Source organism: Hypomesus nipponensis, chromosome 23 (assembly GCF_054491055.1).
Source record: "Hypomesus nipponensis isolate SF chromosome 23, ASM5449105v1, whole genome shotgun sequence".
NCBI lineage: Eukaryota > Metazoa > Chordata > Actinopteri > Osmeriformes > Osmeridae > Hypomesus > Hypomesus nipponensis.
The window spans coordinates 20,029,957-20,045,045 of record NC_140383.1 but is presented as its reverse complement, the minus strand read 5'-3'; the positions used below and the strand labels follow the sequence as shown (position 1 = coordinate 20,045,045).

Below are 15,089 nucleotides of genomic sequence, written 5' to 3'. Positions count from 1 at the left end.
TTCAAATGACACACACAAACCATCCTATGAATAGACATTTATAAGAACCAGTTGAACACTGATGTGCTCAATGTAAAACACTATAATGAATGGAAAACAATTGTTCTCCATTGACCAGAATGAATTAGGCATTTTTTTGTTCAGTGTTGCACTTACTACAGACAGTACATACATAACTGTGTTGTAAAATATTTGAGAACATTGTTTTTATACTCCGAACACAAAAATACACGGTAACAAATATTTTTTCTTTTTCCCAACAAAAACAATGTACACAGTGTTCATCCCAACCAACACAAAGTTGCACATACAGTGGTCTACATACAAAACAACAGAATCATTTACTGTATAGAGTTACAGTAAAAAAAAAAACACGCACACAACCTCTCTTCTGTTTCGGTCTGTTCACAGCACCTCATCCACATCACAAGCAATGTTTTCCCTGGCCAAGCAGCGGGGGAAATATCGCCTAGCATGGCGAATCCAGCCGTGAAAAGCATCAACTGCTATATCTCCACATGCGTCTTCCATAGCTTGGAGAAGGGGTACACGGGTTTGTGGATTTCGGTCATACACTTTCCATCTCCAGGCAGAAAAAAAATCCTCAATAGGATTGTATGGAAAATATGGAGGGAGATAACATGAGCGTGGGTGGGCAGTGAACCAGTTAGGAACCAGAGCAGCCCGGTGGAAACTTACGTTGTCCCAAATGACAACGTTCCTGAGCTGCTCTGGGCCGTCTATCTGATCTGGTGGAATGAGTTGTGTTGTGTAGGGTGTCCAGGAATGTGATCAGATGGGCAGTGTTGTAGGGGCCAAGGGTAGCATGGTGATGGATGACGCCGTGGTGAGTAATCGCTGCACACATTGTGATGTTCCCTCCGCGCAGGCCAGGGACTTCAACAATGGCACGCTCGCCAGTGATATCCCTTCCCCTCCTTCGTCTTTTTGTGAGGTTCAATCCAACCTCATCAATGGAGGCGAACTGGTGCTCCACTGCAGCCACCACAGACCACATGGTCAACCAAGGTGGTTCGGATCTCATCAGAGTTTACGGTCCTCGTCCTCCCCGTCCTCCTCCGCTTACTCTCACTCCTCTGGCTCAGCCTCTGTTTCCAATGTTGGCATCCATCGCTCCAAAACAGAAGAACTCACCTGTTGCCCTTTTATGCTAATGCTCCGATGGCTAATTGTAAAACTTTGTGACAGGTGTTTGCCCATGTGATGTGTCAGTGTACATATTTGAATGACAGTGTGTTCCTCGTGAAAACAAGAGATTTTCTTCATGAAAATTTAGAATTGTGTGTAGTGTTAAGTGTGTTTTAGAACTGCAATTTGAGTGTCAAGCAGGAATTGTGCTTGTAGTTTGCAGACTTGGTTCAGAGGGTTGGTGTATGAGTTACATGTTGTGGTTATTGTGTCTCAAGTACCAGTATTTGTGTGTAAACAATGGATAAAAACTGTAATTGAGTGTTGGAGGGAAGCATGTGGAGCTGCTATGTGACACTTCAGTGTCTTGGCCACAGGAGGGCAGTAGCGTCTTTTGCTGACCTATTATTTGGGTGGCTTGCATTTTTTGTATATATTTAAGAGTTGGGTTATTTTGGCATCCAAATATTAAGAGACTAGTCAACTCAGTAGTCAACATGAAATTGTAAACAGAATCAAACTGGCATTTTAATCGGTCAAGTAAAATTCTTGAATCACTTGTCTGGATTTTCAAAGGTGGTAATGGGCTTTTCTTCAGATCATTTTGGGAAGAAAAAGCTGGTACTGTTCAATGTCTTCAGACACTGTGTTGATCTGGGAAATGGACTTGAAGCTCAGTAAAAGTTCAGCTTCACTGTCAGCTTCACTGCCAGCAGGTTTATATCAATAAATACACTGTCAATGACGATTGTTTTCTTGGAGGAATAGATGAGGTTGGTTTCTATGTAAACCATGTGAGGTTTTACGTCTAAATATAGAAATGAAACTTTGAGGTTTTGAAATGGTTGAATCCACACTGATGCTCTATAAAGAAGCCACCTGGTTACACAGAACAACGCATACACAACGAAAACACACATGCGCACAAGAGGTAGAGCAGGAAGTGAGGAAACTTGTACCCACGCACCCCCTTCCACCCCACTCCCCACAAACACACAGAAGAGAGAAATGTAAATTAAGTTGGTGAATGAAGGTTAAGTTCATCTCCTTTTTCTTTTTTTTTTTTTTTTCTTTTTTTTACTAAAACAGTTTCAGGTTGATATTCATATGTGATTCAGATCCATGCTGACAGTTCTGCATTTGAGGTTTCATTGGCTGGGAAACTATTTCAGTGGGAATCATAGCCAGTCCCCTGAGTATTAGACATTCTGTATTGTTCATTAAGCAGCATTCCCATTCCATGTGTTAGTATTATTAACTTTTATAAACTTGCTTTTGTTCTTTGTATTTGGTGTAATGGCACTGAGGAGTGGGGAGTTTACAGAATCAAATGACATTCAATTACACGGTTTGCTACATTCTGATTGTTTCCACTGGACTGTGTCCACATATTAATCTCTCTGCCAGCTGAAAATGAAAACAACTCATTAAGGTACCTTGGTTAGTGATTGCTAAGATTTCATGTCTGTTGACAAGTTTCAACAACAACTTTGAAGTGGTCTCCAGTCTAATTTACAGAATTATGACATGCCGAAAGCGAAACGGTTTTTTTTGCGCCATTTTACGATTGAGTTGTGATGATATGTAGGCTATGAGCAATGACGCTTGCAGATGGGAAATGTAAGAAAATGTTTAAATTAAAATCAGAAGAATTAACATCCAACCAGTAAATTGTCAAAGTACTTTTTAATTTGACAAAGATCAACCAATAAACAGGTGTTAATAAACCAATGAAAGAAAACTACACTGACATTTATGTCTGTGTTTTTTTTATCAATATAAAGAGGAAATGAACTACTTTTTGTTCCTGAGGACAGACATACCGAACCACAAAAATACAACAAAGCTAAACAAATTCTGTCTACAAAAAAGGAACCACACAAGGAAAAAAAGCAACGGTACTGTTGACCTCATAGAAATGGCACTGGCCTTATGTGACCAGTCAGATTCAGTACAGCACAAAGTTTATCTAACAGACAGCGGTAATATTTTACATGTACAAAATTATATTTCAAGTTAGTCAGCCAAGAGTCAAAATATTCAACATAATCTAACGGATAGCAGTTCTATATAGTATACATTTCAGTCTTTTACATTAAATTAACAGGCTTGGCTGATTCACATGACTTTTGCTCTCATAGTCGTCATTGTCACATCACTTAACCACAGATCAAATGTCACTGACAGATGGCAATTCCCCCAGAAAATTGTTCAGGGGTTGTCCATGTCAACGATGAGCTAAAGTCCACCACATGTCAACTGCTTTATCAAACAAGTGCTATCAGACACAAGAACATCTACAAACCCAAGCAACTGGTAAAGTAACCAGATAACGTTTATTCCCACGACTTCCAGAGCAGCCTCTCTCTCTCTCCTCAGACTCCAATGGTCTCTGATCTCTGCCCGGGGGTTCAGGTTCAAGTGTTGCTGCTGCTGTTGTCCGTGGTGGTCTTGGAGGTGGGTCCAGAGGCGGACAGGTAACCCTTAAACAGACTTAACACCCTCTTCTTGTAGGCCTTTATAGCAAAGAAGTAGATGACTGGATCTAGGCAGCAGTTGAGATTCATCATAGACACAGTCACCTGAAACAGATCATCGGATGAACATGAAGGTAGATAGTTTTGTTAGTGGAATAACATAGAACACTCAAATAAAACATACTCAGATAAAACCGAAATATAAATGAGCTTTGATGTTATTGTATCGTCGTTTTGGCCGTTTTGTTGATGGTTACTTTCGAGGTGAGTGAACTTAGTTGCCCTCTTTGGCTGCAAGTTATTGCAATATTACTTGACAGCGTGAAGTAATATGAAAGTGCTCCGCAGAGCTATTCTCCATTTTATAGACTCTGTTTAGTTTTGGAAACGTCAAACATTACTTCCTTTGTGCTTAAATACATTTTCAAAATGAAACCCCCAAAAGTACTTTTCAAAACAGCACTCTCAAGACAGCAGCCTGTTTGGCAATGAGTAAATATATTCCATGAAAACTATTATACAAAAGTATGCTCCCCTCGCTTCCCCACATGGAATGACTCGCAGAGGAAATAAAACAGAGAAAACAGAGAGAATGGTGCAGCTAGTATCTCAGCTATCCGTTCTTACCTGAAGAGACACCTTGAAGGCTCGCAGTTCGGGGCAAGTGGGTTGGCCAACCATCTTCCTAACCATGAACCTCATGATGTTGAGGTGGTAGGGGCTGAAGCACAGGACGAAGGTGAGGAGGATGAGGAGGATGATGGTGTTGGCCCTTCGGCTCCAGCCAGAACGGCCGGTCAGCGGGTTCTGCTTGGCGCTGGCCCGTAGCTTGAGCTGGATCTGGGTGTAGCAGCCCAGGATGGCCAGCAGGGGGAAGCAGAAGGAGAGCAGGCAGGCCAGGAGGAGTAGGTAGGGGGTGGAGGGAGAGCCGTCAAAGTTGAAGTACTCCATGCAGGTGCGCCTGCCCTGCTGCTCCTGGAGCATGGGACGGAACAGAAGCGGCGACGTCTGAACAGAAGCCAGGAGCCAGACAAGGCAGCAGACCCCCCGGACCACCCTCGCTCTACGCAGATGCTGCAGACGGTGAGGGTGAACCGTGGCCAGGAAGCGGTCCAGGCTAATACAGGTCATGAAGGCGATACCTAGGAGAAGGATGAGATGGACTTGTTACGCTAAGCACGGGGCAGGGTCGAACAACAGAGAAAGACACCCAAGTATACAGTATAACCTAACCAAGGTTTTAGGTTTAGCCAGACAGTTCGACACACGCAAACACTACTCCAGACACTCCAGAGCGGGCAAGCAGACAAACATCTGGACACGTACAATGCATTGGGTCATTCTGTCAGCACACACACACACCTGTGTAGGTGTTGGTGAAGAACAAAACAGCCGTCAGCCGGCAGAGCAGGTCTCCGAATGGCCAGTCAAACTGCCGGATGTAGTAGACCACCCTGCCTGGGAGGGCCAGGGTGAAGAGGGCGTCGGACAGCGCCAGGTTCACCAGGTACACCGACGTGGAGTTGAACTTTGGCCCCTTCTTCCCACAGCTGACGTAAAGGACCAGGCTGTTGCCACAGGCGCTGACGAGGAAGACCAGCGAGTAGAACACGGGGAAAATGACCAGCGCCGGAGTCCTGTGGACGAGTACATCGCAGGAGCTCCCATCGGCAGTGGTGGAGAAGTTGTCCTGCGTGCTATTGTCAGCCATCGCTGTTGGAGAATCAAAGCTGTGTGTTCAAACATAACCAGAGCCGGCATACTATGGGGAGCAAAGCCACCATAGGAGACGGTGTAAATCGTATGTCAGTGACTGAGCACTGACAAGATACTCACGAGAACTGCAGTGTGCCTTCGTGTGGAGTGGTCTCCCCTGACTTCTGTCTCTGGTGTCTGAGAGTTGTGCTAAGCAGCGAGACTGCTTGTCAACTCTGATGACAGAGTATGTCAAAAGAAAAAACCTAACCCTCCCACCTTCCATCCTCAACTGTCTCTATTGTCATCAGACTTGTCACTGTGACTGTAACTATCATTTATGTTGCAGTCGTGAACACTGTGTGTACTTTTACAATGCATGTTTTTCAACAGTTTTCAATTCAACAGTCTGGACAGTAATGGTTGGCCAGTGTGGAATTGTTCATGGAAAGTTACTGTACCTAAACCAAACAACATGATTTAATAGTTAGCTTTCATATACATGTAAAAAGGTCAGTCAGGTCAAACGTTTCCTTGAGTCTTATGATACTAGGTCAAGCTTTAGTGTCCCTTTTGTCACCTTTCTGTGCTCTCACCTTGTGAGAGTCTGTGACTGTCAACATCTAAGCGTGTGGTTGTCGTACACACGCGCATACCGTACACAGGAGCGTGCAAACTAGGGCATTGTCACAGATGCATCTAGACACGATACAGGTCTGACAGTTCACTGATAAACCCCATAGTCAAACTGGGCGCCATAGCAGTGAGCCGTCTGAAGCAGACGGCATCACTATGCACACGTTTACTTTCTTTAAAGACGAGCGTCTGTTCCAGTATGTCCTGTGTGATTTGAATGGTGATAGATAAGAAAGGTTAGAGGAGCGTCTGAGGACGAGCATCCTGTTTGAGTGGCTATGATGCTGCAGAGTCTGTACCTGAGGTGAGGAGAAGTTTGAGGTGGAGATGTCGGAAGATTAGGAGAACGCCAAATTCGCAGTGGCGGTGTGTGTGTGCGGGGTGGGTTTGCGGCATCGGAATCCTGTGATGTGGATTAATCTTTTTTGTAAGATTGTACCCACACGGCGTCTAAACAGCGAGTGTCGAACAGCGAGACCGAATTCATGCACACTGCAGAAAGACATGAAATAACTGTTATATAGCGGGTTGTGTGAAAACTTGGAGGCTGTGAATAGACACATATTTCTTATGTCGCTAGTGAAACTTCTGTTCCAGAGTAATGCATACTATGTCTATGTTTCACACACATGTAAGTTTTAACCCTTGTGTTCTCCTCGGGTCATTCTGACCCATCAGTCATTGTGACCCACCGTCGTTTGCGACAACTTTACCGCATACAAAAACAAAGTGAAGCATTTTCTTTTAACCGTTGAGCTGTCTCAAACCCCCCACATTGCGAAGGTTAAAAGACAATTATTTTTATTTGCTTTTGTATTGGGTAAAATTGGGTAAACACAACGATGGTTCGTTATGAACCTTTTGGTCATGTGACCCGAAGGCAGCACAAGGGTTAATCTGCAGTTTTTAACTGTCCAGATGTCTTGTCAGAGTATATCGTGTGGGATGCTTAGAACAATGGAAGTTTTTGCATCAGGTGGTTAGAAACATATTTACAAGGTGACATCAGCTGAGTGTGTTGCTATTGCAAACTCATTCTTCTGAGCAAAAGAGAAACTCTCTAAGAAAAATAGATACACCTGTCGGTGACTTGTATCTGTATACTTTGTTTGAGCCCAAACCCAGCAAGCTGTGTGAAAATAAGATCTCTCAGATAAAGGAGCTTCAGATAGACATTCTTCAGCGTGAACACCTGGCTATTTGAAACTTCACAGAGTCCAACTTAACTGAATATGTCTTCAGTTTGAGCGGGAATTCACATGACCTTTTGAAAAACTGAATTTCTTATGAAGTCTCTTATTATTCAACTGACACCCAGGTAATGAATAAGACGAAGTTATCATTGGGGACAGTGTGCAAGTTGTACCCCAGCTGGAGTAGTTTTAGTTTGAGCTCTAATGTTACAGTAATTGGGTGTGTTTGCCTTTGGCAAGTCACAATAGATGGTATCTTGCTTCCAACTTTTGTTTTGACAAGCCAGCCATTTGGAGCAGATACACATCAAAAAATGTACAGGGCTAGCCCAAGGACCAGGATCAATGACCAAGATTGAGCATTAAAGCTGACAAAGTTGAATGTTCTTCACCCTACTTACAGCGCCGATAGCCGGTGACATCACAAAACCACTTAATCTTCAGACAGCTATAGGGACGTTACTGACGTTAATGACTACTAATGATCAATTATAGTAAACTTGTTATATTAGCCAGTTTTCCAGAAATACATTTCAAGCTTATTCATGTTTTGGGGGGAATATATTCAGTTTGCATAGTGTTTTAATCGCGATTACAGCTAAAATAGGCCGAGACCTAGGTCTAAAGCTTGTGACAACGTTGTTAGATTAGGGTTTGGACAATTTTGACCCAAGATTGCCCAATTTCTTCGTTTTGATGCAATTCTTTCCAACTAACTGAGGCTGCAACATAGCCTATCACAATTCCCTCTTGCACTAAGGGAAATTACAAGAGAACACAGTTTCATTCTACACTTCAATCTTTGTATTTTGAAGGGTAAATGAGCAGCAAGAAATGTATGCTTTTAATCTATGCCATCTTCATAAATAATAATTATGCATTCTTATTAAAAATATACAGAAATATCAGTTGTAAAATATCAGTAGCAAAACGGACCCATCGGTAACCAACGCAAGCACACCTCACAATTTTCCCAGAAATTGTGGCCTACCCTCCCTACTTACAGTGACAGCTGACGTTACAGTGACAGATTCAATAATCACAGGTTCATTGTCACAGTTTCAGCAATTCTCACATTTCAAGCGCAGTTACAGATTAATTTAGGGTTCCAGTTACAGGAACGGTTCCTACCGCCACAGTTACAACGTGGCAGAAGTAGGCTACAACAGAGTACAGTAGAGGCCTTCTTGTAGCTTCTAAGCGGTCAGGCTCAGCTGGTTCTCAGCCTGGCAAGCTAGCGTGCTCCGAGTAATTGAAGCCGATGGCTCTGGACTAACGAAAGGTCACCAATCGTCACCAGTCACACGCGGTTATGATACAGCTCATTTAGATCACGAAACGAGTCCCATGAATCCACCGTCACCTGAGAGCGGGGAGGGTTCACGCTCCATTAATCCGGAGTTTAAGATTCGACCGCGTGTACGCTGGGTCGGATAGGGAGATGACAATTGTTATCGTACGCGCTCAGAGGGGAGTCCCTGGAATGGAACCTGCATTCATGGACACAGTGTGGACGCAGGGGTCTCCCCCTTCTGCCCCTTTCTCAAAACTATTATCTCTGAAATAAGACGGGGACATATCACTATTCGTTGATTATCCGTAAATGCTATGTCACCGAGTTTCACATACACTTCTTTCTACATTATATTCTTTTTAGTACTAATGTTGCTGGCCTAATTGACTGGATCCCACGTTGGCTTACTTGGTTGGTAAGGTATTAGGTGGTTTTAATGGTGAATCGGTAAGTGAAACGAACATGATAAATCATGTTAATTATAAAACGGTATGATATGAGAGCACAATTAGACATACAAATCTGAAGTCTTGAGCCTGAATCGGGCCTCAGTACCGGGAGCTGCGCGCACAGCCCAGTGCCCTGATGGGTGTGTGACATGAAAGGTTTTAGGAAATTGAAAGTGACGACCCCAGCATGGAACATGCATGGAAGTCACTTCTCAGAAATGTGACCTTTATAGTGGTGGGTAAAACAGGAAAGAGTGTGTGTGTGTGTGTGTGTGAGAGAGAGAGACAGACAGAGAGAGAGAGAGAGAGAGAGAGAGAGAGACAGAGAGAGAGAGAGAGAGAGAGAGAGAGGAGGGTGGCAGTTGTATGAAGGGTAGTGGAAGGGAGGGGTAAGACTGATTTGGAGGGAAAATAGATGCAGTCAATGGTGCCCCGACAGCCCACGAGTGAGCAACCCCAGAAGGCATATCATTTTAAAGGTGGCCTCGTTGAGTAGGGGAGAGACCAGGGGTCTACTGGTGAGCCAAACTGGGGATGACTTCTCATGTCCACATCTTCCACCAACTCACCAGCATGGCTCCACAAAAGGTGCCTGACCAAATTTGGGATGTTTTTAGCTGCCAGATTTCATTTCATATCAAATGTTACTCAACAGCGTCTTTGGATTGGAGTGGACAAACTCCAAGTACAGCTACGTTTCAAATGAGGCAATGAGTCTTTCATTCACTTCAGCGTTGATCTATTAACATTTAAACATTGCCATAGTATGCAGTTGCTAGTTCAATAAAATGTTATGTTCTCTTGAATACATTTTTACTTGTTGTTAATTTGTGTGCCACTAGAGGGTGTACAACCATAATCTAAAATCTAAAAGAAGGAAATACTGCTTTCACGCTTTGGTGTAAAACCGTAAAACTACTCTTCCTTGTCTAAAATTGCATTTCCTCTCATCCTGCACTGTTAATAGAGAAGCACATTGCTATTGATATTCTATGCGGTATCCCTCCTACTGTGTGAAGTGTTGCTCAAAATACTTACGTCCAGTGCAAAGTTAGATCTATTTTGATAAACAATGAAACACTGACATTAACCCTAACCCTGCATGGAGAATACCAAATGAAATTGTCCATGTATACAACTAGTATTGTATACATGGCGAAAGAAAGTTGAATTGAGACTTGTGTGCGAGCGCTTGTGTGGGCATGTGCATGCTCACATTCATCTGTGTGTGTGTGTGTTTGTTTGTGTGCGTGCGTGTGTGTGTGCATGCGACTGGAGATACCGCAGGGCACTCTCTCTTTGTCAGGGGGCCTCATGTGGCTTGTGTCTGTTCTCATCATCACCACCTCTCCCTGTGGACGAGAAGTCGCCTGACCAGCCCCGTCCAGCCAGTCCCGCCAAAGTCCCTGTCTGCCTGTCCCCTGCTCCACCGGCCCTCGCGTGGACACTCACCGTTCACACGTAGCCAGACGCTTGTCAGCTTCAGCACGGCAGTTCATTCAAACAGTGAGCACTTTGCTTTTGAGGAACACCCTTTATAAATCGAGCCGTGTGCTGAACGGGTGACCGGAGGTCCTGTTGTCACACATACACACACACACACATACACACACGCACACACACACACACACACACTCACACTCACACACACACACTCACACTCACACTCACACTCACCCTCACACACACACACACACACAAACATACACACACACCCAAACACTCACTCACTCACACAGGCACACACACGCACTTACCCCAACGAACACACACAAACATGCACACAGTCACACAAATCGATACAGACATACAAACGCAAATACATAACATGTCTTTTCAAAAGTCGTACACTGGCAAAAAATCAACTTGCACGCACCCACGCACCTCCTACGCAAAGCCACGCACATCAGGTGTAAAGGGGTTGCAAAGGAAGCAGGTGTGCGTGGGAGAGTTGTTGCATGGAAGAGACCGGAACACAGAGGCACGGCCTCTCTTTGAGAATGTTGGTGGTCTGTCCGCTATGCAGGTGTGTGCGAGGGAGTGTTTGAGTGTATCTGTGCAGGTGTGTGTGTGAGGGGGCGTTTCAGTGTGCCTCTGTAGGTGTCTACAGGATGTAGCCTACATTCAGTTCCTGCTGTCTCCTGCACCTCACCATCAGTCTGCTCTAATGGGACGTGTCAGCGTGTTGATACTGCTTCAGCTGGTTGTGAAACACACACTGTGACTCCACGTCCCTGTGAACTGCTCGTGACTTCACACCCAGGCGCATGGTGGACCCTTCTCACACCGTCGCTCCCCCAGCCTCCGTCCCTCAGCACCTAGCCTCCGTCCTCCAACCCCCATCCTCCTACCTCGAGCCCTGAGCCTCGAACCTCCGTCCCCCATTCTCCAACCTTTTGGCCTCTTAGCTGGGCAGGGGGTGCATACACGTGGGCCCGCTTCACGGATCACTTGTCTGACCTGCTTGTCGCAAATGTTATTGTTGCGTTTCACGTTTGCATGAGACATGGTTACAGCCACTGGCAGAGCTGCCATTATAGAATCAAGAAGACCAACTCTTCATTTCACCTCATTGTTCTTTGCTGCTTATTGTTGAAACATCACACCCGAGCAGATGATGAGAGGAGACACGAGACGGTGGCAAAATGAGACGCGACGTGCAGTCGACGTTTGAACTGAAGAGGACTTTGAATTTGGAAAAGACATGCCCGTATTTACTCCCCTCCCCTCGTTTGCTTCCTTCCTTCATCATTCGCAGGCCCGTTCGTACTTGAGAGCGATGTCGACGTTTACACTTGAACCTTCTGCCCCTCGCAGCCCCAGACCGGTGGTAGAGGACACGCACGGAGCCATGGACCCCTCGACAAAAAGCGCCAGATTAGCATCACAATGGAGGAGGACCGGGGACAAAGACGGCTTCATAACGGCAGAGGCTCTGCAGTGGAAGAGATCAAACCTGTCCTGCTCCGCCCGCGCACACACAAGACCTAACAAAAGCCAGCTAAACAATCACTCTGTTTTGGGTCGCTGTTCCTATGTCATGATTTTGTCCCTCAACATGTACATAGGATCCCTCAAAACAAAGGCGGTATTCTTTTGACAGTCACGGCCCGGCTGAGCTTCTAGACATGGCTGGATTGGCTTGGTCGTCGCCGAGCAGCTTTCTCTGGTCATTCGGGCCATACTCTAGATGTCGTCTCGGCGGTTGTGTGGCTGTTTCATTCACAAGGGCGTAGACTAATCATTTCAACAGCTCTCGTCGTCGCATGCAAGACTGACAGTTGCCGTCATTGGAGTGATCAGTCTGTTTCTCAGTCTCGGCCTGGGCTGTTTGATGTATATTAACTGTAATTGGTGCCGCAGCCACAATGATGTTTAGTAAACCTTTGTGCCATTTTTTCCAGCAGGATGGCCACGAGGAATGTTCCAGAGGCCGGTCCATCTGCGGAGACTGTTCAGGAGCCGGGAGAGACTGCTGTCTGTCACTCTTGAGATCGTCTTCATTATCATCAGCATCATTATCATTTTTTTTCTCTGCCAACTGGAGTTCTGTGACCTATTCCGAACTGAATGTTATTTTTACATAACTAGCTGCGCTTTCTTTTCAATCGAGAACATAACTTACTGTTCAATATGAATGTATTGGATTAAGATCACAGCTACATTGGCTACGTTGCTAATAAAAGCACACTCATATTTGATTAGATAGTTTGGTGTGATAATGAAGAAAAAAAAAATATTGAGAAATTAAAGCACAGTTAGAACCAATGTCACTCATTAGGGAACATACAGGTTTACATGAATCATACAAGATACAAGACAATCCTGTTCTCTGGATTTCTATGAGATCCAACTGGTGTCTTTAAACCCCTCCTTACCGAGACTTCCTTCTGCTTTGATAAAACGTTACCGTCTTCCCATGCAGGGTGGATGACTCAGCAGTGTGCTGCGTGTGCATTCCCTTTTAGTGGACTCGTCTTCCTGACCTGTTTATTGACTTTGTTTGTCATGGAGGTCGTGACCCCTCCATGGGCTCAGATGTACGGTAAACGATGTCAACCTGTCAGGTGAACTGCTTGGTGCGTGCTGCATGTCTCAGTGTCTACTGGGTCGACCTGAAGTAGTCCGGGCTGGGCCAGACTGGTCCAGGGATTCCAGCAGGTTCTGGGACTGCCAGGTCTCACCAGTGTACAGGGGGCAGATGTGTGCTGACAGAATGCTGCTCATTAGTCCGAATCAGCGTCACAGTGTGACAACTAGACAACTTGAGGCGTCTCTGGTCACTGGTTGTGGCCTTCCAGCTCAGGCCAAGCCAGACCAATGCGGACCGTTTTTAGACCAACTTATACCTATACGGATATTCTTCATCCCATTCAGGCTGATCATGACCTCATTTAGCTCAATCTGGACCAAAACAAACCATGATAAGGTCAACACAGAACAGCACAGTTTCTCTTTAGCCCCAACCAGAATTTAGCAACACCTTCATACTTATTCCCTCATCCCTGGATGCATTGTATGTCTCCAGTCCAGTCTTAGCTCAGCCTAGCCTAGTCCAGTCCAGCCCTTCCACCCGGCCAATTCCTGTCCAAATATCTCTCTTGTATCACTTCAAAACAATGTCCTATACCCATTGGCATCCTTCAGCCCAAGGCCCAAACCTTTTGCCCCAGCCCCAGCCCAGCCCCAGCTGTGCAACCAGCCTCAGCCCTGTCCCCTAACCCCAGGCCCAGACCTGCTGCCCCAGCCTCAGCTGTATGGTCGGCCCCAGCCCTTCCAGCTTCCAGTCCCCAGGCTGTGGCTGCGATATCTATTTCAGTCAGCCCTAAGACAAAACAGCTTGCACTAACACCGTGGCTCCAGAGAATTCCCTATCTGGTGCCTTCTAATGGTAGGGCTCCTCTCATAATGTGCTGTAGCGTCTCCCGTGTCCAAACTGCTTAGCGTCCAGTGGCTCGCTCACAGGCATCAAGGCCAGGCCGCAATTAGAGATGTGTGGCTACTGGTCGCAGAAACAGATGTGCTTTCATCTATTTACGGTGGGATGGAAGGAGAGAGGGGGTTGGGGAGGGGGGGGGGGCATGGGGGTGGTGGTGGTGGTGGTGTGGTCATCACAGCCTCTGTCTCCGACTGGGTCAGATCATGCACCACTTACTCTTCTTCCTGCCAATCACTGAGCTTCCCAGCCAGAACCATGTTCCAGTCAATACATTTGCACCTTGAATGTGGCCCTTCATTAGTGTGTGTGTCTGAGTATATTTAGGTTTTTCTCAAAACAAACCCAATGTTTGTTCCAAATGACTGAATAATACATGTTGAATATGAGGCTGACTGCTCCAATTCTGAAGCATACTCTAATTGCGTGGTTAGACTCAGGGTCAAGGTCAGGGTTAGGATTTGACTTTGAACTTGGAACCATTGGGTTGGCCATTAGTTTCCGTTTTTTGTTGTTGAAGTAATGCTTCCCATCAGCTCACAGTCGTTTCCTACCGTATGCACACATGCAAATGGTAAACAGATGAGACCGACAGAATGTGTGTTATGACTGGTTGGTGAGTGTTTATGTGAGACAGAGAGACTGTCTATGTAAGCACATAAGAATTTAAATACAGTGAGCAAGCATGTGTAGAGGTGGATGAGTGTTGGACAGCCCTACTACCTCAAATTAAAGGGTGCCGATATAAACCCCATCTGTTAAGCTGCCAAAATTCACCAAAGGGCAAAATAGTAAGTGTTGGTATACATTTATAACGCCTTGTCTCGTTTTTTCTTTCAGTCTTGACTGCCTTGGGTGGTGAAAAATGGATAACAAATGTTGTGCTGACAGCTTTCCTATGCCCAGGGTGTGTGGGTATTTATATAATCAAGGTGCCAACACATCCTGGTTAAACAGGCTGACCATCGCTGGGGGAGAGACGAGAAGCGAGGGGAGGGGTGGGGGGTGGGAGGGAGGGAGGGAGGCGGTGGAGAGAGGCATTCTGTGGCTTTCTTTGACCATTTCTGAATGGTTAATGGTAAATATAATCGGAACTGTAAACAATGAATGATTGGATACAGTGAATAACTTCAAGGTGTGAAACAACGCAGCTATTGTGTTGTATCTTTACCACAGAGAGAAGATTTGATTTCATAAAACTGCACTGGTCCTAGGTTAGGGTTGAGGTAGATGGGACAGGGACCAGGGCCAGCACACATC

General features: G+C 45.4%; 1 protein-coding gene across 1 annotated transcript; it reads right to left on the bottom strand.

Annotated features, from left to right (window-relative positions):
- Positions 1-3,566: 3,566 nt before the first annotated feature.
- On the bottom strand, positions 3,567-5,337 carry LOC146234512 (G-protein coupled receptor 183). Its single transcript, XM_084688571.1, has 3 exons — positions 4,989-5,337; positions 4,254-4,768; positions 3,567-3,731 (listed from the first exon to the last, which is right to left on the bottom strand). The coding sequence occupies exons 1-3, from the start codon at positions 5,335-5,337 to the stop codon at positions 3,567-3,569; spliced, it is 1,029 nt and encodes a 342-aa protein (XP_084544697.1).
- Positions 5,338-15,089: the final 9,752 nt, after the last annotated feature.

Coding starts and splice junctions, on each gene's coding strand:
- LOC146234512 (XM_084688571.1), bottom strand. CDS start 5,337: ATGGCTGACAATAGCACGCAGGACAACTTCTCCACCACTGCCGATGGG. Junction 4,769..4,988: donor CTTCACCAACACCTACACAG/GTGTGTGTGTGT, acceptor TCCTTCTCCTAG/GTATCGCCTTCATGACCTGT. Junction 3,732..4,253: donor CCTTCAAGGTGTCTCTTCAG/GTAAGAACGGAT, acceptor GATCTGTTTCAG/GTGACTGTGTCTATGATGAA.